The 24016-nt window shown below is 31.2% G+C and overlaps 1 protein-coding gene across 8 annotated transcripts in view; it reads left to right on the top strand.

Moving 5' to 3' along the window:
- LOC140044612 (uncharacterized) overlaps positions 1-24016 on the top strand; it is a 121388-nt gene that overhangs the window by 24496 nt on the left and 72876 nt on the right. For 7 of the 8 annotated variants that reach the window (XM_072089197.1, XM_072089195.1, XM_072089196.1 and 4 more), the window contains exon 1: positions 9446-12166. In XM_072089197.1, coding sequence (XP_071945298.1) covers positions 9707-12166 — 2460 coding nt within the window. In that variant the 5' untranslated portion in view covers positions 9446-9706. Of the gene's footprint in view, positions 1-861; positions 1009-9445; positions 12167-24016 lie in introns of those variants that run through there. The other variant, XM_072089198.1, reaches the window with a different exon arrangement.

Below are 24016 nucleotides of genomic sequence, written 5' to 3'. Positions count from 1 at the left end.
TGATGTCATTCAATATTTTGTGATGATTGCCATTAGATTTATCAAGATGTTTAGATAATTATTTTTAATTATTTAACTCGACTTAATATCAGTGATGGAATTTATGCCTCAACAATGTAATATGCTGCCATTATTTTTCCAAATCATACTCACTAGTTAGTACTGTACTGCATATTGTAGATTTTATCTTTCAAACTAAACTCACTACATATATTTAATATAATCCCAAGATATTCCTATGTGTGTATCATTTTAATTCTTATTTTTCAAAATCAAATCTAATCTTAGTGGAAATCCTAATGATGTCCCATGGGTAAAATTTAATATCATATAAGTTCTGTCTAAACAATAAAAAAAATGTGTTTCTAATATTCATTGTGTGCCTTGTGTTGCTCCCTGTGGAGATAGAGATTTGTTTACTGTACCTCTATCTGTTATAAAATAATTATTTCATTGCAGTTTATACTGTACAATACCAGCATCTAATTGAAGACATGGTATATTTTAAACTACACTATACCCCTACTGCTGGGAGGGGTATAGATTTAATTAAAAAGGTTGCAAACGTACAAAATATTACCATAAATTTCAACATACTGTACATTCAAAAGTTATTTCTTAAAAATAGCAAGTGTGAACAGGGGTTTGAATTGGTAAACAGCATAGGTTATGTTTGAAATTTGTCTTGGTTGTTCTAAAGCTCTGTCTACACTATCAAACTATTATGTGACAAAACAAAAATCTTGTTGCCTCACCATCCAGTGATATAAAGTGTGGTCTAGTGACAATAAGCACATTGATTTTCCCAGTTTCTTCTTGCATCTTAAATTAACAAAATAAATGTTTTGTTTTTCTTTCCAGACAATCAAGAATGAAAAAATGGAGACTTTACACAAACCATTAGAAGAGAAAGTAGTCAAGTTAAAGAAACGCAATACAGAACTGGCTTCCATTGCTAAACGACTTGAGGAGAAAGCTAGGGAATTGCAAAGAAGTAATGGAAAAACAGTAAGTCTTTATTTATTATTCCATGCTTTGTTGTTTTATTCTTCTAATTAGAGGACAGACAGACAGACCCCTATGGAAACAAACTTTTGAGCTTATAGAGTTATCCTCTTACTTAATACAGATTGTATTTATTTTGTTTATATAATGTATTTGTATTTTGTGTTCAGATTAAGAGCAATACATTAAATAAAACCAAATTAAAATAATCAGGTTTAATTGTTCATCAATGGAAGTTTTTAAATAATAGAGGGCTCACTTCAAACTCAGATGAGCGTCACAATCAAGGAATCCACAGCATTAGCCAATCAGTGGAATGCTTGATTCATTGCAATATGAAAGGATCAAAAGAATTTTCCCAATTGCAACAAGTAAACATTAAAATATGTTTGCTCACAAACATTATGTAAATGTAAATAGTGTCCTCAACGCAACATCAGTAGACTGAGATAATTCGGATTAGGCCCTCTACAGAACCACGGCTGCAAACAGTGCAAGCGCCTACCAGATGAACAAAAGGACGCTGGCAGACCAGTACACCGGGGTAACCCCTACTCTTTCGAAAGATGCACTAGGTTCTTTAAAGTGCACACAAGCCAAATGGGTCCTTAATTTTCCAAGAAGCCTTGTTCTACCTGCAAGACCAATGTCTGAGTAAAAACTTGAAAATGCTTGGATTGTATTGTATATGATTTGCCTTTACTGCTCGGTCACTCGACGCATTGATGTACACGATCTTTCTAAAGCTCTGTCTACACTATCAAACTAGTTTGACAAAAAAAGTATGATTAATCAATCAATCAATCAATCAGACTTATATACTAGTGCCGGTATCCATAAAAATAATGTTCAATAATAATAATAATATTCAAAGGCCCAAATATGTTTGTGATATGCCCAAATATGGTAGTGATATGCCCAAATATGGTAGTGATATGCCCAAATACTGTATGTTTGTGATATATGCCCAAATATGGTAGTTATATGCCCAAATATGGTAGTGATAATGAGATCATCATGTCCATATATGGGCATACTGTATCACATTTTTTTTTACACTTGTACTTGCTTGTGATTTGTCATCTGTAGTTTAATTATGTTTTTAACATTTTCCTATAACTTCTACCATCATATCTTTTATTTTTATACAACATGACTCTAAGTTTATAGGTTCAATAAAGAAAAAGATTGAGTAATATTCAGTCATCATTTCAGTTTAATATGAAGTACATTTTTATAATTTAAAAAGTAATTATATTATGTTGTAACTACAATCCAGCTAAAAAAAGAAAAAAGAAATAACTTTAACTACAAAATCAAATACTAGAAATTAAACTAAGCGTAGTTTTTCATTCCGAATGCACATACATTTGTTTCATATTTAAAAGAAGCAATTTTGCATTTACAATACTAAAAGCTCTGAATCCAAATCAGTTTTTAAATGGCCTCCGATTTCTTGAGATGAGTGGTTTGCCTTTTAACTACATTCCTTTGCAAACTGTCGGCATATTATAGCATAATTATGTCAAATTTACGAGTCGTCAAGTATGATCGTGACCAATCTTGATAAATCCCAATTCTTTACACGCTTGCAATTTTTATGACGCCAATTATCTGTTAGATTTACAAAAACATATTTATTAGCTATCAAGTTTGTCTTGGTATGTCCCAATAATATTCTAAATATTCTAGTATTTAGTTTTCAAATATGCTGATTACTGAGAGACCAAAAGGACATGACTTAATCCTAGAAGTGACCTTTGTTTAAAACAGATAACAGATATAGCCATTGGATGAAAATAGTACCCATTTGAATAATTTTATTTGTTGACTTTTCATTTCTAAAGTAGTTGCACCATACAAAAATGTCAACTACGATAAAGTATACAATAAATTTAACACATTATAATCTTTATATTATTTGCTGCCCTCTATGCACAACAACTTTACATTCTTTCAAAGACTATGCCCTCTATAGTTTTGTTATTTAAATTGAATTGATTAGTATCGAATTAAAGGTTTTTATTAAATCAATTTCAGCAGATAGGCTACAAAATTACATTTATTATCATCTATTAGTGAATGTTGCTTACTAGGCAGTCAGATGGTTTTTTTTTTCATGTTTATCGTCTTAAAACTTCCACCTCTCATTCTAATTATTTTATTTATTGGTTTTCGCCATTAAAGCAGAGGAACTCTCTCGCAAAGAGTTAATAGTTAATAGCAAAAAAAGGAAAGAAGAAACCTTGTAATACTATAAAATTAATGCGTACATTATTTAATTAGGACAAGAGATAAATAAAAACAATGGAGGTTCACAAAATGTTTATGAAATGTAGAGTCAGGGAAAAATTTCATTTTGTAATTTTGTTTAGCAAAATTGCTAATCAAACTGATTTTTGAGTCAAGAAACATAGTTTTGTATTGTATTTTTTGCTACACAATTTTAGAAATGTGTAGCAATATTGTTGTTTTGTATAGCTTTTTGCTATGCTACACTGGCGAAATTATTCCCTGAGAGTTTGTTAATTGAGGCTATTTCAAATGCATATAATTGCTTAAATAGTATGTAAAAAGGGTTAGGGTTTAGGTATATTCTTGTTTACATTCATATACATGCATTACAAGTCCAGAATCTATTAAAAATGTTTACCCAATCTGGTTTGGTTTAACTCGATTGAACATTTCTCAAAAATAAAAAATTGTTTCATAAATTGTTTAGGTCAAAAGTTACATAAAAATAACTCATCTAAAAATTTAATTATGAAAGAGTGATAAAAAAGAAACAGAAAATTGAAAAAAAATGGTAGAAAATGACAATAATTAAAAGTATAAAAACGATGAATGAATAAAAGTGGTGACAAACTACAAATAAGAGAAAGAAAGAAAGAATGAAATTATCAAAACCCCAAAAAAATGATTTACAATACGACGATGACGCTATCTCAATTTGTAACATTTCTGCTTATCTGTCGTTCCCACCGATGCTCATAACAGGGTTGGTAGTGATGCGTCAGTGAACGGCTGGGGTGACACCCATTAAACCCCACTAATCCAAAATCAATTCACTTGCCATTATTCAACGTCATTCTACCTCTATCTGCATTGTATGATATCGCAAGTGATAATTTATCTGTATAATCCGAAACCTACTATCCAATTTTTTTTTACCAAATTATTAGGCTTAGAATTGACTGTATTATTTAGTTTGCCAGTTTTAATTGTAGAAGATAGGTGTTCATAAAGTATATTGAAAAAACTATTGTAATAAAAAATATATATAATTGTGGAAGTGCCCACTGAGCCAATATGAAGGTAATGTTTATTTTGATTTTTACTAAATCATTTTGAATAACAAACTTTAGATGTCATTTATTACTATTAAATTGAATACAGTAAGAATATTTCAGATAGGTAGACATGGTATAGCTAGGCAAAAACAATCACACTTTTTAAAAAATACACTGATACAGATTGAGGGCCTCTTTTTTAAAATGGTTACCATATAGAGGTCTTTTGTTTTCCTGTTGCGCCACACGATTATGCAGAGTGAAAAAGAAATATATGAGCAAGTGCAGAATGAATTTCTTTATTCAACAGCGAATAGTCTACTTAGTGTATCGTAAACACGAACAAACAGTTTCTGTTACTTAATAATAAATTATAAATAATAAATCAAAATATCTCAACAATGGTGGTCCCTAAACAAGAGACCGTTCCTTAAAAACTAGGGACCACTGAAAAGTAAGTAAAAATCACAAATAATTATACATAAAAATATGACGACGATTTATGAGTACTGACTAATATGATAATTCTTTTTTGCTAATTCTATTCCAAATATGGTAACAATTTACCATTTTTTCACCTGAAACAACTGAAAAATAAGTACAATAATTGATACTGAAGAACAATAAAAATAATTTAATAATTAGACTTTAACTTCTATTGATTTTACATATAAATACTGGGTTGGACTGTTCTATTTGAATAAGCGTCATTTAGGTGCTATTCAATAATGCATCTATATACAATCTATTGTGTGTAGTATTAGTACACAATGTACTGTTATTGATTTTGTTGGCTGGTTTTACCCCTAATGAAGGACACCTGAGTCAACCGACAAAGTATTTATAACATTATTCTTGTTTTAAATATTACATTTTCTGGAATAATTTTACCTGTTAGTGTTACCATTAATAACTGAAAATAAAAAAATTAGCCGTTTATTGCTTTGTGTATTATGGTGACGATATTTGGATTAATAAATTTAATAGTAAATAAAAGTTAAAGATGTATTGTCCCCTGAAAAATAATTTTTTTAAATTTTTTTTGTTGAATTTGGCATTTTAATGTCACATAATAGTTATTGACTTCGACAAAAAATTGGATGGAAAAAAAATTCATTTACCTAAAAAAAATGGAATTTAAAGCAAAAAATGGTCAAATTGGCTGCCAGCCAGTGGATTTTTGGTTGAATTTAACTATTTATTATGTTATTTTATAGGTGAAAACATTATTTTTTTCCGTTTTTTTTTCTACTGAAGTGATTCACTTTATTAAAACTACAAAATAACCTATACAAAGTCTGATTTAATTAATCTTAATTAATTTTTTATGTTTTTGGGGGACAATACATCTTTGAGGGAGGAACTGAGTATTACTTTATTCTAATTGTGAAGCTATTTTGCATCATTTCATTACATCATTTCTCTTTTATATTGTTATTCTTTTACTGGAACAAACTGAAAGGGAAAGATGGTTTAAATCTTTCTTTTCCTTTTTTTTTCTTTTGTTTCATTTTTTAAAATAAATAAAATAAATATTGGCATTAAAACTAAAATTTTGATATGAATATTGAGTTTGTTATGTTTTGTCTGTAACTAATGATGCACACTTTCGATTTGCATTTATGTTGTTTTTATACTACTGAAGATATTTTATTTCTTGTGACTAACTTTCCATTTATACATATTGTCATCAAATTCTCATCTCATGGTCGCCATTGCCATAGCAAATACAGCCACACTCTGAAAACTGGAAACTCTCCCAGAATCAGACTTTTCTTGAGGTCCAAAAGGATGCCATTTTTCCAAAATACCAGAGTTTATCTGGAAAACCAGACATACAGTAGTATAGGTCCAAGGGGATCCGGTATTGGGAGAATTGACAGTAATGTATTTCTGACGATAGGATGAAGTGGAATTCTCACGTCCATTTTAAGAACCTTAGATCTGACATGCGACCTAAGAAGCCGTTCCCACGTCATAAGCATCTATAAGCTGTCAACGATTTGGATAAATTTATGTACGCACAAATCAAGTTGAAATGGAATCGCGTTGTTGTTGAAGCATTGATCAGTTTTTACAGATTTATTTACGACCAAACTAAATGTAACATAAATATATCATTAATATATTTTCCGCATGATATCTATTTCTAATTGCTTTCTATTTATATAAAAGATGTTGTCGTTTCTGTGAACATTTTATGATTTGTTTTTTCATCATTAAACGCAATTTAAATGAAATTTTATGATTTGTTTTTTTTGGATTAAAGGAAATTTAAAGGCGCTGGTTTGTTTGATTGTCAAATTGAAATCCTTACATTTATTTTTATGTTCTTTTTTGCATCTGTCGATACTGTAATTAAACTACTTTTCCAAATAAAATCAATCATATGTAATATAATAAATATGTTATATAGTTTGCAATGTAATGATATTGGTGATTTAAGCCCAGGTGGGCTTATTCCTGGGTCACTTGGGTAACGATGACAAATCAAAAGAAATAATACTAAGATGCCATTGGTAAAGCATTTTCTTCATAATTTTTTCTCACAATAAGCCGACTGGGCTTGTCAGATGATGTATGATAACAAGGACACAAGTTCATGTGAACTGATCAAAAAACCATTTTTTAAATTACTAAGTGCTCATGTACATTAATGCTTTTGTCATAGAAACCCATAGGTGATAATAGATCAATGTCTAGCTGTAACAACATCAGACCAATTTAATCATTGATTTAGTCTGACTATATGTAAAGTCTGTTTCTTTTACCACATTCTAATATTACAGTAACTATTATATCATTGTTGTTGAATATTGAATATTCATAAGCATCTAAGAAAAGAGGTCCTTAAACGTACCTACTGTAATAATAATGACAGTCTATTTTGTGCTTATGACTTACCCGGATAAACCAAAATAGGCCTTTTGCTCTCTCCTAGAAAAAAACATAAATCAAAATGTACCAAAAGCCTCCAGTGGGCAACCTCTCACAGGCATTTTAAAACACACCATTTCTAGTAGGCATGCCGTAGAAGGGGAAAATAAATTTACATTTATTATACTATTTCAATACCAAACTAGAGACAGAAATTTAATATCCATAGGTGGAAATACAGTAGTACGCTGTAGGGGGACATATATTTACATAAATTTGCATTTTGTTTATTAAATAATGTTCAATCACCTAGAGACAGAGCTTTAATATCCAGGTGGACCAAGTATGCGGTAAGGGGACATGTATTTGCATAAATCTACATAATTAATCCAGAGACGGGGCTTTAATTCAGATGGTTGTTTAGAGTTGTTTGCCTTTGCCTTGAAAATGACAAATTCTATAATACTTAGTGTTGGCCTTTAAGGCTTAACATTTGCTCACATTATATCATATGCCAATAACTTTATGTTTTAAGTGTGAGGTCTACAATACATACTTAGAAGTAGTTTTTTACCTTAAATTATAATATAAAGGTCTTTTTTTCAACGAAAAAAGTGAGGAAAAATAAAGTACATCTCTTAAAAATGTGTAAATAATTTTGTTTAAATACTGTATAAATAATTAGATATTCAAATATTCTATTAATATTTTGAAAATATTAATGCAATTTTGTTATAATTCAAATTACATTAGTCACCATATGGATTGATTATTTTTCAGAAAAAAAAAGTAACTGAAAATCTGATCTAAAAATAAACATTGTCGTTGCATGAGATGTATAATTGGTTACTAGTTCATGTTCTTTTGTGAACATTGAATGCTATTGAAATTAATTATTCATAAATTTGTGTGGCCTTGTGCATTCATTTATTGTTTACACGTTTTCTATACCACACTTCGTCTTCATTACATAAGACGGTCTGAAGGTGAGACATACGTTTGCTAATGTTTTCCTGATTGAATTCGGTGAACAGTGATTGAATTTCACGTTTATATCCTGGCAAATTACAGCATAAAAAGGTGGAGCAGACACAAATAGAACAGTCATCAATTTCGTTTAGGATTCGGGGAGGATAAAGCAAATCGGTTTTTGACGGCTTTGATGAGTGGGTGCGAGAAGTTATTCAATGTTAATTGGTGTAGTCAATTAATCATGGGCATGAGTGGACAGCCTTAGCTACACAGCGTATCATTCGCTGCCCTCTATTAGGCTTTCAACTGGATTAGGCGGATAATCAATAGTCAATTGGCATGCAAATACCACTCACTCAGCTCACTGTGTATCATTTCAGTAAACACATTACCTGGTAATGATTGGGGCCATGCATCGTGCTAAGTCATCAAATCCAGGCTTTTAAAGGAATTTTAACGCCCTCGATCAACATTACTGTTCGCGAAAGTGGATTATATTCAGGATTCTAAAAGTGAACTTTTCTACCGAAGATGAAATTTTGTTTTTGCATTTTTTGTATAAATTAATTTCAGAATTGTTTAACATTGTGTGTATCTTCTGTATTTAGAACAGTTGTGATTATTGGATTATGAGAGATTATCTGGGATTATTATTATGAGATAACAGCTAATGCAAAGTAATGGGAAATGTCTGCATATTCAATTACAATATAATAACATATATTTTCATAAGCAGAGAAACGGACAAAAACCGACGGCAATACTTTTTAGCATAAATTCATCAGTTTTTTTAATAATTTTTGTGTGTAATGTGATAGTTTGATTGACCTGGCTATAACAGAATGAGGTATTGTCTTACGTACTTTAAATACGTTGTGTTCAAATCGAAGTTGTTTCAGAAAACTGTTGGTAATTTAACGTCGTCACACCACGGTACTTACTATCAATTATAAGCACTTACCTGTAGTGTGATATGTAATACTTGTCATCATTTTGCTAATACATGAGCAACACATCACAGTTTATGCAATTTTTTATAGCCTCTGGTTTTTTATACTCAATAAATTAAATCTAAACTTGATATTTTAAAACACTTTAAATACTGGAGGATGGTGATTGAACATGTGGAATATTACTATTTTCAAGAAAATGTTTCTGATGTTAAAGCGGTGAGTTCTTACAAGTAGTTGGCAATAGGAATAATTGAAATTGACCAATAACGATGGAATTTGATCCAAGTTTAACAAGTTATTGCAATATTTATGATGTTTAAACTGATGCTTGTAGGTATTATTGAGTAACATTAACAACATCAAGAAGACACATAAATCAAATCTTTTAGCAAATTGGTAAAAAGAAAAATCTTACTTACAATCGTTTACTGAATACAATTTTGCAGCCAAAACACATTTAAAACGACATTTACTGAAGATTGCAAGCAAGTTTTCTTGTATCATCATTTACACTTGAACTTTGGTATGGTTTATATTCAATGACGGATAGAAGATTTTGTATGATAAAATGTGTTGACCATTTTTCATCTTGTTGTCGTATTAACGATCATGCTACCATCGTTAAGCCTATTTAACTCAGAGCAACTTGTGAAAAACGATAACAGCAAGACATCAGATTTTTCATTGTTTGGATATTTTGGCTCTTCAGACTCACTCAGCAATAATAATAATAATAGTTCAAGCACTCAAAACACATATGGTGCCACTTATCCAGCTACTAAGAGTGGAAATAATGAAAGAGTAACAGTTTCGAAGCAAGACAGTACAGGTAGTGTTCAAGGAGGATCTGATAGGTATAGTACTCCTGATGAGTACGACCCTGAAGAGCCTGGTAGATTTCTAGACAGACTAACAAGTACACATCCAGAGGAAGTTGTTCCTTATGAAAATGGATTTGATAGCTCGACATCACCTAGCCCTACAATGAGTGGACAGAGTATCTTTACGCACCCTTCAGACCCTGGTATGCCACCTATAAGCGCTAAATTAACCAGGGAGGATCTGAACGGTAGTTATATTAAACCACAGTCAGAGGATAAATCAATGTTTATGAAGACTCTTGAATCTTCTCCACTTGGATTTTTCTTCAAAAGTGATGATGGTAATTCCAAACAACCTGCAAGTTCAAAGGTGAATTATGGCCAGCATCTTAATCTACCACAACATGCTCCGTATCAATCGGCAGAAACGAGGGAAGAGAAAAATACGCACAGGACTAATGCTACGCTACCATCGACCAAACCGCCATCATATGAAAGCGTTCAGAAAGATAGAACATCTCAGTTAAAAGAAGAAAGTTTAACATCACTTAATGGATATAGAATCAACGAAAATCCGAGAAATGAGAGTATACATAATTCATATAATGAATTGAATGTTTCTGGTGCAAAGAATGTAGCAGGCCAAAATGGACTAGATCGTCATTATAATGGTAATAATTATACTCCAAACCAGAATGGATTTCTACATGAGGATTCTAGAAGATACATGCCTAGACAAACGGATAACATGTATGGTACAAGTTCACATCAATATGATGGTACGTATCTGTCGGGCCAAAATGAAGCAATGCCTAATAAATATGATAGACTGTATCCACAGCAAAAAAAGGCATTTAATGGTCATTCTCAACCTTTAAATTCAGATCATAAACATGTAACCTCTAGATCTCGTAATTTTCAAAAAATGCATTCGGATATGTTTCCCACAATTCATGAGACCAAAACACAAGAGGCGTTTACTTATCCAATTCCGGCACCTCGCAGTGTTGTTGAAGTTGAGAAGCAGAATGGTTTGACTGGAGGTAGAAAAAACTTGCCATCAAGACCCGCTGAGGAGATAAAACAGCCACGACCAATGAACACTTCTTTCTATGAACTATCGTCTCAAGGGACTCGCTCTTCAGTTAGAAGACGATCCAGTGATATCGATACAAGACATTTACCTACTCAATCAGCACATTGGTCCTTTACCGGAAAACCTAAAAAATCAACGCAGTTCAGTTATCTTGGGAAAGATTTACCAGAACCAAAAACGGTCTTGGGTTCTAGAGAAAACTTGAAGAAGTTTGCCAGAGGAGCTAAAGCAAAGCAACCCAAACGACCACAAGAGAAAAAGGAGAATACACACCAAAAGAAACAAGATGATGACTCGTTTTCATTTTTTGGAATCTTTGGAGGAACCGATGATCAGACAAAGACAAAAGACGATAGCTCATTTATGGGATATTTTAAAAGTTTTCAAGAAACGGCAGAGAAGGAATTAGAGGACAGCACATTGCTTACAAATATTTTTGGCAAGCGATCTACAGCAAAACCATCAATGTTGAATTCGGTTGCTGTGTCGTATCACAGAGGGATACTATTCTTTGGTCCGTTGTATGGAAAGGTTCCCTTGAATGCTTTTCGCTGTGCAGCCCGTCTTTATTGTAAAAAGATTGATGTTGGCAAGCCTAGAGACGGCCAAGAAGCACGCACATTTGCTGAAATGAACTCACCAAGTTATAAAAGCCGAAATAGATCTTCAGAATTTTTTGATAAACTAGATTCATTGGCAGAACCATTAGTTTCTGATCAAAATTCAAAGCATCAAACTTTTCAATCAAGTAGAAAAGATTCCAAGGATTCTCAACCAGATATTTCATCTCCAAAAAAGATGGCAGAACCATCTCGTCTCGCACCGTATCCGGTTGAACCAGATATGGCTTCCATTAGCCCTGACATCTCTGAGCAGTTGGATTACTCTTTCGTCGACAATTTCTCCTCTGCTCCGTACTTTAATCGCAAAACAGATAGTTTGAGTTCCAGTCATTTTGAACCAAATTCAGAAACTGTTACTAATGAAACCGGTGACAATGGAACTGGTGCCAATGAAACCGGTGCCTTTGATCCGCAACACCCAGCATCCATATTTTCTCTTATCGAATTGTTTAATAATTTGGAAGAATATGAACAGCCAGTTAAAGATGAGCAACTTACTCAGGATGCTGCTCAACTTAATGATACTGAGGTAAGGTCGATAATAATAATACTGTACTGCACTTTAATTCCCTTTTTTTTAAAGAAAGAAATTCAAGTACATAAAGGTACATTTATTGATTTTCTTAACCTTCAAAAATAGAAAGCTGAATATTGAATACCTTTAACATTTTTATGTACATACTGTACATTAGATATTTTTATCAGAAGGACGCACTATGCATTATTATTTATTGACACCATCTTTAAAGGACATTATAAAGCTTCTCAATGTATCTTGTCAATGTCAATATGTCTTCATATTTGTTATCAGATAATTATAACTATTTTATCTTTACTTTCTAAAGCGTTTCTCACTAGCGACGCAAGGACGTAACGCAACGCAAGTGAATTGACCAATCACAAGCGATGGCTTATTCGCTTGTGATTGCTAACTGTCTATAACTTTGCTTGTCATTGGTTAAAACGCTTGCATTGCGTTTACGTCCTTGCGTTATGTTCTAGTGGGAACCAAACTTTACTTACAACTGCAGCCATATGTTAAGTTCTGTATTTTACTTGTTTCCAAACCTTTAGTTTCTTTATAATTTTCAAATGTATCTTTAATCATCAAAATCCTATACTGTATTTTTCATTATTGACCCATCTACTTATCATGTGGTTTTGTATTCTATTAAGCCCTCTCTAGGGTATAGTCTGTCGTGCAATAACAAACATGACATGTTGAGGCTTAGGATCAATCCAATATTTAATTCTTCATGTTTAAAAAACACTTGTCTGTATTATACGACAGAAATACAGTAGAACCTATTTTGGCACCTAGACGCAATATTGGTCCTAAGTTTCAGGCGAAACTTTCCTATGAAACAACATATGGGGAAATATATGCTCTGATGGCCAACCTCTTTACAGAGGAGATATCAAGGGAACCATAATATGGGTTCTTCTTCATCCATGTTGTGTTGCCGCTTAACTTGAATAAGATCATTGCGTACATTAAATCTATTATAGATAGACTCAACAATTTTGATCGTGTTGTATGTATGGAGATATCCTTTGGAGAAGTATCGGCCTTCTGACTATTAACTACGCATGTGTCAATCTAAAGTTGGACAAAATGCTTTTGGCTTTGCCAACTAAAAATATATGCTAATTATATGCTAATTCATATTCGTCAAAGCATTCAAAACATCATTTGAAAAAATACAAACACACATTACTTCACTTAGTGTTCCACTTAAGATTCCAATAGCATTCCAATGTTATTCCAATTATAGTCTGTCAAAAACTATTAAGTAAAACAACATTTGTATTACATGAATGTAAAATGAAATTGCAATTTTTTTTTAAATTGTTAAATAATGTTCCAAAAGAATACTTAAATTAAATGAAAACTTTACTATCAGAAGATCATCATGATTGTGTTAAAGTTAAAGAAATTCTAAATAATGTTCATTTCTATTTGAATACATACTGAACAATTTAAAAAGAGCGTTTAATATTAAAATTGTTCAAATGTTCTTTTCTAATACTGAAATATTTACAAAAAGCGCTTAAGTCTATTCAGTTGAAAAAGCACCGAGCATATTAACATCTTATCTGAATCCTTATAAAAAAAGCGCTTACTAATAAGAACTAAATTTATTAAGTTTAATATTCAAATTTTTCAAATGTTCATTTCTAATACTGAAATATTTACAAAAAGCTCTTAAATCTATTCAGTTGAAAAAGCACTATACTACCCAACCATATTACAATTTTATCAGTGAATCCTTATGAAAAAAGCAAAATTTAATAAGTTTAATATAGAATTGTTCAAATGTTCATTTCTAATACTGAAACATTTACAAAAAGGGCTAAAGTCTATTCTGTTGAAAAAGCACTACCCAAGCAAATGAACATTTTATCAGTGAATCCTTATGAAAAAATGGTTACTAATAATATTGTAAAAGAACTCAATTTAATCAGTTTAATATACAATTGTTCAAATGTTTATTTCTAATACTAAACATTTACAAAAAGGGCTACAGTCTATTCTGTTGAAAAAGCATTACCCAAGCAAATGAACATTTTATCTGAATCCTTATGAAAAAAACGGTTACTAATAATATTGTAAAAGAACTCAATTTAATCAGTTTAATATTACAATTTTTCAAATGTTATGCAACAGCACACAATAAATATTATACAATATGATATAATAACGCACTTCAATGAAAATACTTAAAATGCACTTTTTATCCGTAATTGGAAAAACTCATTTTGTATTATCTTTTGTAAAACGTAGTATAAAAGAAGACAAATAAACAAGTAATTTAATACATGTATACAAAGTACAGTAAATGGTCATATGAACATTGTATTTATTTGGGAATTTTGATATAACGTTTGCGGTACACCACGTGTATTAGTTCTGAAAAGAACTGTTGAGTTTCTCTGTTTTTGGAATTATTATTATGATCTAAATTCCGATATGGATTTTTTTTACAAACCATTCTCTTACAAATTTGTTTTTAAACATTTGTACGGAAAGGTAATATTATTTATATTTAATTTTACCAAGGCCTTCATTCTTGAGCTCTGTCTACACTGTCAAACTAGTTTGACAAAAAAAAATGTGATGTGCCCAAATATGGTAGTGATATGCTTAAATATGGTAGTGATATGATTTCCATATGGGCACATCACTTTTTTTGTCACATAAAGTTTGATAGTGTCTTTATGTTTTATATGAGTTTCCTGTTGTCATCATAATCTTTGTTTTAACACTGTACACATTATGTTGAAAGTAATGTATTCATGTTTAGACCTTGTAATATATTTATTAAAACTTGTTACATTTGCACATATAAATTATTAATGCACTTTTTAAAATTAAATATTAAAAAAATTAATATATGTTGCACAGAACATTAGATTAAATACTAATGAAGTATTATATGCAAAAAAAAGTTAATTAATTCAAGATCAGTTATTTATGAGAGATACTGCTCCTTGTTTAGACAAAAAAAAAACCACAAATACAATTATTATTATTAAGATGGAGGACGTATAACAACTTAATAGGCTAAACCTGAAAAAAATGTTGTACACCTTTACAATGAAATATGGAAATTGTTATTGAGAATCTAGCAAAGATAAACAGAGCAGGTAAAACCACAAAATGTAGCTTACAATACAGAATAGCAGTACAATTCTGATCATTTTGATACCCATTACCCCAACCTCTCTCTGTTTACCTTTTTACACTCATCTTGGTGGTTCAAATGTAAAACCTGTACAATTGCTGTCATTTTTCAATCAATCTTTATTTCCATCATAATCACAAAAAAACAAAAATACAATTATTAAGATGGAGGACGCATAACGGCCGCATAATTAACAACTTAGGCAAACAAAGAACAAAAATGACACTTTTTATTAATTTTCTTGTTTATTTTAACGATATTTTAAGAGTTTGGTCCATCCAGCTGAAGCTGATCATTAGGGACCCTTACAAAAATACAATAAAAATTAAATTAAAATAAATATAATTTATAAATAAAAAATAAAGCACAAACAATCTAGAATAAAAGAATTAAATGAATTAAATTATATCATCATCACAGAAGAAAAGATAGGAAAAAGGAAGCAACTAAACAATAAAATTGCATTGCCCATGTGCATGGATTACTGAATTCAAGAAACAAACACATTTCTGTACAAACTCTCTCTTTCATAATAATATATAGATGGTTGTATTTACACTTCAGTTGCATTTTTACACCTCTGGTCCCGAAGGTCTCTAATTGGAGGCTTAATTGGAGTAGAACTTGTATCCAGTTTTATCAACACTTAAGTTGGTAAATTGATTATCTGCGGTAGTGTATGGGAAATGATAATAGTCAATTGGGGACGTATTATTGATGTTAAAGGTGTTTAACAGTAATTTCCACACTTGGAATACGTAGAGTAAGTGATTTGGTCGCAAGTATGATATACAGACTAATAGCTCTGACGTACAATAATAAAGAAATTATATTTATAGTTCAGAAATAAATAGATTATAAAAATGCACCTGTGTCTAAAACTATCAAACTAGTTCGACAAAAAAAGTGTGATGTGCCCAAATATGGTAGTGATATACCAAAATATGGTAGTAATATGACAACATCATGTCCATATATGGGCACATCACATTTTTTTGTCACATAAAGTTTGATAGTGTAGACAGAACTTTAGATACGATAAATTTTATTTAACCAAAAAATCCCTTTTAGCCTCAGAAAATGTTTTTAATGGGATTTGATGTGACTTATCGGTTGACCGAAGATATGCGGTAATGTTAAATAAGATTTATATACAGCAAATAAACATGTGTGCCAATTACATATATAATTATGATCATCCCGAGTCTATTGACAATCTTCCTATCCCTAGAGCTAGCAATCTGCAATCAATAATTCCTAGTCTGAAAATCAATTAATATGATTGGTTAATTAGCTAAACTAAATACCGACGGTTGTTTATTCGAGTTAATATGTTCATTGTCAGCCTATGATTCTAGCTAATTATTTCCGCTCTTTTGCAGAACTATTTAAATACTTCTATATGCAGGTCGGTGTTATCGTATCGTAAATAGAAATATAAATTCTGTTTGAGTTATTTGTAGTTTGTTGGAAGTTATTTATTGATTGGATATACGCAAGTCATTTGCAATACTTTAAAACAGATATCTTATGTTTGCTGGAGAGTATTGTATTTTCTTTGTGGTTAAACTATACTAGTAGCCAATGCGTGCAATGAACCATGAGGCTTTGGGTCAATTTTTGGTATCTTGTTCAATTCACACACGACTCAAATTTTATTTAAAGTAAATGATTGATTTCTCAGTTTATTAAAAAAAAACAGAATACAGTAATTAAGGAGACACCATAGCGATGTCCCTTTAATAGAGGTGTCCCTTGAATAGAGGTGTCCCTTGAATAGAGGAGGTGTCCCTTGAATAGAGGAGGTGTCCCTTTAATAGAGGTGTCCCTTTAATAGAGTTGTCCCTTTAATAGAGTTGTCCCTTAAATTGAGGTGTCCCTTGAATAGAGGTGTCCCTTGAATGGGTTTCCCTTTGTTCTCATTAATAAAGATGTCCGAAAACAGGGTTATACTGTATAATGATCCCCCGACACTCAGCCTCCCTATGTAACCATTTATTTGGACAATTTCAGTTTCCCATAACTAAAAGTTTAGAGAATTAGGCCTATACAGTGTTAAAGGCAGCCAGAACCTGAGTGGTAGCCATTTTACCTTTTGAGTGAATGGCATGGTGTATGTTGACATGGTGCACGTCTAATGTTTAATAGGACGCAACAAACCCTGACAACTCAGAGCGACAGGTTGCATCATATCACTTTGTTCGAGTTGGTCTTTAGAAGCCTAAAGTACTACACATTTTTAAGAAACGTTAATCGTTTATTGATATGTCAAATGCATATTCACCGTTGCCTGCGATTGTTAACTCTTTATCAACATCAATACTGTTTCCTTTCACAGCTGATAACAATTTCTATTTTATATCCATAAATGCAATTAAGTATTAATAAGCATACAATTCTACTAATATTAGGTTGATTGTTTCAAATATCATCAATTATTATAATTGTAATGAAAAAATTGAGTTGTATAATTCAGTAAATTATTGAAAAACTATTACTAATGCTTTTATTGATGTGTGAGTTTCCAGCTAAACTCAATTTGTCAATTTTCATAATTTGTTGAATATAATATTTCATATTTTGACATTTTATAATTAGAAAGAAAAAAAATGTTTAGGTTAACCAAGAAAAGTTAATCTGTTTAAAAGCCCAATAATAAATAGTTTTTTTTATAATTTGAGTATTGATTCGATCCCCTTTTCTTGTTTCATGTCATTGTCAAATTTAAAAAAAAACACTAAAAAAAACCCATTATTTTATTATTCTATCATGGGCATACTCTGATTGTTTAAAGATGAAATTAAAATGTTAAATTATCACTTTGCTTTCATAAATATAAGTAATATGATTTAACAGCTTAGAGTGCATAGAAAAACAAACGGACTAAAAAATATATGTTTTTATTGGTGCTATACTTGGGCAATATAACTTTTTTAGGCCTGTATTCCTTGGAAGGAACGCTGAAAAACAATACATACAGATACATTTTGCTTTTGGCTAAATCATGCTTTCACAAATATGAGGTTTGTCAAATCATAGAGCAGCAACATGCTCAAATGACTCTCGAAAAGGCAGAATTTCAGTATAGATCAATTTTGATTTCTAATTACTGTTTGAAATACACATTCACTCATTAACTGGCCATTAGGACATGACTAACCTAATTATTACATTAGTGATAGTTCAAGTAGAAGTTTGAATAGCACTTAAATATAGAAACTGACATTTGCTGAGAAACCAGGGAATTGCGAAAAGTCAACTGGACATAATTTATTAATTAAGATGATTATAAGAACCTGGATTGTAATGTTGTATAGGTACCATCACTAGTGGTGCAATTATGTGGGTGTACAGCAGTAGTCTGTAAGATCACTCTAGAGTATAATTTCACTTCCAAATTTGAAGCAGTCTTCACATAAACTCAAGCAATTGTGAAAAGGCACCTGGAAATAATTCATTAATTAAGCTCTGACTACCAAACTAGTTTGACAAAAAAAAAAGTGCCCGAATATGGTAGTGATATTCCCAAATATGGTAGTGATATTCCCAAATATGGTAGTGATATTCCCAAATATGGTAGTGATATTTCCAAATATGGTAGTGATATGACATTATCATGTCCATATATGGGCACATCACATCACATTTTTTTGGTCACATAAAGTTTGATAGTGTAGAAATACCTTAAGAGCAATCTTAAGTTCACTTCCAAATTAGTAGCTGTCTTCATACAAACTCAAGCAATTGTGAAAAGTCAACTGGAAATAATTCATTAATTAGACTTTATGTGTGATTATTATAGAAAATAAACTAAAAAGAATACAGTATTCACCTGTACTTAAGGTCTGTCATTTGAACCAAGAGATGGTAGTATAATTGGGTCATTGGGGAGGACAGAGGATGTACCATAACCTGAAGATAATAATGATCATAATATTCTGGATTTCCTAATGTTGTGAAACCTCTATATTATTACCCCGGTAATTTTTTAATCAAACACATATGGAAACATACTCCTATTAACCCTTTCACTGCGTATACCCGGTACTACCGGGTATAAACAAATGTCGTTGAAGTGCGTATACCCGGTAATACCGGGTATGGGCAAAACAATGATTTAATCGTATTTGCCTATAATATATAGCACCCTCTATATTTGTTCGATGAACTTGAATATTTTTCCAAGTCATTAAAAAATTTTTCCAGCAAAAAAAACGGCCCTCTATAGCTGTATTATTGTCTTGAAAATCATGCGCCCTCTATAGTTATATTATATATAGTATAGTGTATATAATAGTATTCTATCTTGGAAAGTTGTTTTGAGTAGCGTAATGGCGGCCATTTTGAAAGTAACCAAAATTTACCAGCCCCAATAGGGCAACATTGTATTTATCACAACATGCAAAAAAAAAAAATTCTGAAACAATAGTTAGTTTTGTACTATGGTGAATTTTTGGAAAATGTCATTATTTTCACGATTTTGCCCCAAAACTTTGATTTGTGCATAATTTTTATAAAACAATAAAAATAATTCAATTTTTTTTTATATTTTTATTTGTTATACGTATCTTCATCAATATCCAGTTGGAAAAACGTATTCCATCAGAATTTCTTATAGAAAATATAGTTTTTATCATTGATTCGATAAAAAACACGAAATCCAAAATACCTATAATGACGTCACATGACGTCATCAATATGCAAATTACTTTTTTTGTTATACCTAACTGTAGACTAACCCTTTGCCCATCACACACCACAAAAATAATTACACAATTATCTCAATTAGTATTTTTTTGCAATTTATTAAAATACCATATGTTTTTCTTAAATATACATTACGCACAGAGGTGGGAATAATGCTCCGCAGTGAAAGGGTTAAATGCAGCTAGTAATCAGCGCAAAGTTGTGTCCCATTTATTACGCCTGGGTGGAGAGAGGCAAACATGTATAAAGTGTCTTGCCCAAGGATACAAGCAATGCGACAAGCATTGGATTCAAACTCACAATCAGTAGTCCAATGAAAATTTGTTCTTATTATTATTAATATCCTATTTCTTATATTATATTGCTTAAACCCCACAATTAAAGTGAAAGCCCTTTCTCAGCATAATTTATTGTTAGAAATTTTAACCAATTTTAAAATTGAATTAAAATATGTTTTACGTCATTACCTTTTGTTAATACAGTATTAATATTTAATATCATGCATAACAATATAGTATTACTAAACATTTTGATTTTGATACTGGTATTTTATAATATGTAAATGATTATTTACACACAAAATATGTATTTGATATTCAATTATTCAGATTAGGTTGGTTTGCAATATGCAGAGCTCAACCAATATAAACAACCAAGTCGGTAATACAAGGCTTTCTAAGTTGTTTTTGTTTTTAAGCTTGGAAGATTCCATCTTTGTACTTTATCAAAGCATTCATTGTTATTCACGATTCAAAGGTTTTTTGAATATCTGTTGATACTTCATGGGATGTGATTTAATTCAGCTTTTTAAATGGTTTAAATCAGACATATTATCATTCAAGCTTTTACAAAACGTGCTAAAGATTTTGGAAACAGTGTTTTGTACATGTTTGTACCTGTATGGTATATGAATACATGAAGTGGATTACACAGCATTTTATGCTTTTTTCCTGCTATTCTGATCTCATCAAAACATTTTTTGTGTAGGGCTGTGATTGAGGTTTACACGTCTGTCTGTCACTATACTACTACTAGTCTCGACAAAACATAGGCTTGGATTCAGTATATTGTTAGCCTGTATTAGTACGACCATTATTTTGGATTGTTGAGCTTGACTTTGGAGTGGTAGAACTGGTACTTTTCTACTGTAGTGTAAAGCTTAGAAAAGTACAGTAAAACATGTTATAGTCTGGTATCACTACAGTACAACCTCAACAGAGTGACAGTTTTTTTTTTTTCCTGTATTCTAGTATGAACATGTTTTATTTTTGTTTGGATTGTTCAATTTAACTTTGTATCGATGAAAATGCTATTTTTTCTACTGTATTTCATGCTCAGCTAAAGCATGTTTTTTGAACGAATATACGCACTGTAATTGAGCTTTTTAACCTTTAAAGAAGTAAAGTATTACAAGCTGTTGAGGACGGTAACAGAATTTTAACCAATGTCGGCGTTTGTGTTAATATTGTGTGTATTCGTGCAAATGAAAAGTAACTCAGTATTTGTATGCCAAAAGTGATGAACTTGTTTTTGCCTTAACATCCAACAACATGGATTCTTCAACGTGCATATCCATTTGTGATAGAAATGATACTAAAAGCTAGTATTGGAATATAGCTTCAAGGCAAAAACAATTTCTATTCTTGCCTCGTCGATTTAAACTTTAGACTTCTAATTGTATACCTGTTTAGTATTTAGATGTATAAACAAAGTTATAAATTGGAAATAAATTCACAATTTATTTTTCCTCATGTGACACTTATTAATTCCTTTCTGAGAAGAATAAATTTTATACTATTTTAACCAGCGCTGTCTGTGTATGCGTAGTGTTTGAAAGAATATACCAATCTTTTAAGACAGATAAAGAGCGATTCCTTTTTAAACAAGGATATATTGAGAATGAAAAATCGTGAGTTTCTATAAAAACTTTTTCTAATTATAGTGCTGAGGATATTGATGGCTGTTTTTAGAGATCAGATATCTAGGCTAACTATCGCCATTTCTGGACAAAATTGAATCAGTCGCAGCGGTAATTTGCCACTGAGATTAAGTAACTGTGCAAAGAACGAGATGGGCTAACTGCAATCATTTCATGTGCATCAGGAGGTCATTACTGAACATATTTTAGCCATGAGAATTACCGACCTCTGACCTACCAGACAAGCTACATTTTATTGATATTGAATATTTGTATTAGTAATTGGTGATACAGATAATATAAACAATGTTTATCAATAACACGACAGAGTCATTTGATTTTAATTAGCAAAGTCTGCCTGTATTTGTACAATGCTATAAATCGACTGAACGAAGAAAACATTCACAGTTGTGGATTTTCTACCATATTTATCTGTGGAATTATACTGTAACATTGAAACATTAATATCTGGAATTACAGATGGAAGTAACCAGTTTTCTTTTTTGTATTGGTTTTAAATTAAAGTTTAAATCGGATATTATGAAGTTTTAAACCTGTGCTTAATGGAGATAGTTTATTGCTTGCTTTGAATATATGCATATTAATGAGCTTTTTATATGAATATGCATTAATGTTAAATGATTATGCATTATGATTGGTGCAATTTTCTAATTATTATGCATTTATTGTTGAATATTCATTGGTATCAACTCAGTATGGATTAGTTTATGCAAGATAAATAAACTGTCAGAAAGTTATATCTTATTAATTAAATGAAAAAGCAATTGTACTATGGGTAACACACAACAAAGTCCGGGTAAAGATGAGGGTGATCTTTTTGATGTAACGACGTTTAAAGAGATCAAAGGATTCAAAGATATTAAAGATCGTTTCTTTGAAAGCTTTGGCAAAAGTGATGAAAAAAATGACACTACCACTGAAGAGACTACAAACGATATATTAAGTGGAAAAAACTTTGTTCTAAGTAACTCGTTTGAAATAATTAACTCTACGGAAATTTTGGGAGCCAGTTCGACGTATGAATTCTCAGAACAGGAGCTTCCAAATGGGTGTTGTACAGAACAATTTTGTGATAACAAGAGTAATAATTTTCGCGGTTCATTGCTTTATTTACCATCTACAAAAGAAAGATCCGATAATAGGTGGTTATTTAAGCAAAACTGTAATGCTGAGAATGAAACAAATAGTATTAATTCAAGTTCGGAAGGAAATGATGAATATATTGACGTAGATGGGAACGGTTCTGTGGAGAGTTTGACCTTTGACCACTATTGGGCAGGAAGCATATGCGAATGTTGTACTCAGTGTATGAACAGACATGTTGAGTGGAACTTAAAGGAGTTACAACAAGCGTCCGATGCCCCATGGATGTTGAATGCTCTTAGAAATGATGTTTTGCAACAATCTGATGAAGGTTGTTCAGTAAGTTGATGGTTCTTCCAAGTTGGATATTACTTTTTTCAGGATTACTACAGTATATCGCGTGTTGCAGTCTTTTTCGGCTACCAGAATAAGTTCAATTATTTCATGTTTTCTATTTTATTATTTATATTTTGCTCTACTTAAGTTTACTCTCTCTCTTTTTCCAGAGGAGAAGGATTTCTCTGTGTTTCTTTTTCAAAATTGTGTCATTCATAAATTCCATATACAAATATTAAATATTGATATTAAATGATAAGTCTTTTTGCCACTATTTTTAATGTACCAACCAGTGATAGGCTTGAGAAGAAATATATATTTCCATCATTATGTACACTGTATTGTTAATTCATTTAATTATTTTATTTTATTAATCATTTTGACTAAATTCAATATATGTATCATCATCCATCCTCTGTAGGACAATCCACTATTTCCACGGTCTTTTGCTATGCTGAATCCCAAACTTATATTGAGTTTGATATTGGGGAGTGGGATATACATACATTAGAGAGCGATGAGCGGGCTTATATCCGAATCAGAATTGGCTTAGTACTAGTATTATGTCCTTCAGTCTTGTATTTTTATTTATTTATTTATTTTTTGGACTCATTTCAAAATATTGTGT

This window comes from Antedon mediterranea, chromosome 3 (assembly GCF_964355755.1).
Source record: "Antedon mediterranea chromosome 3, ecAntMedi1.1, whole genome shotgun sequence".
NCBI lineage: Eukaryota > Metazoa > Echinodermata > Crinoidea > Comatulida > Antedonidae > Antedon > Antedon mediterranea.
This window is presented reverse-complemented; position numbering and strand designations above follow the sequence as displayed.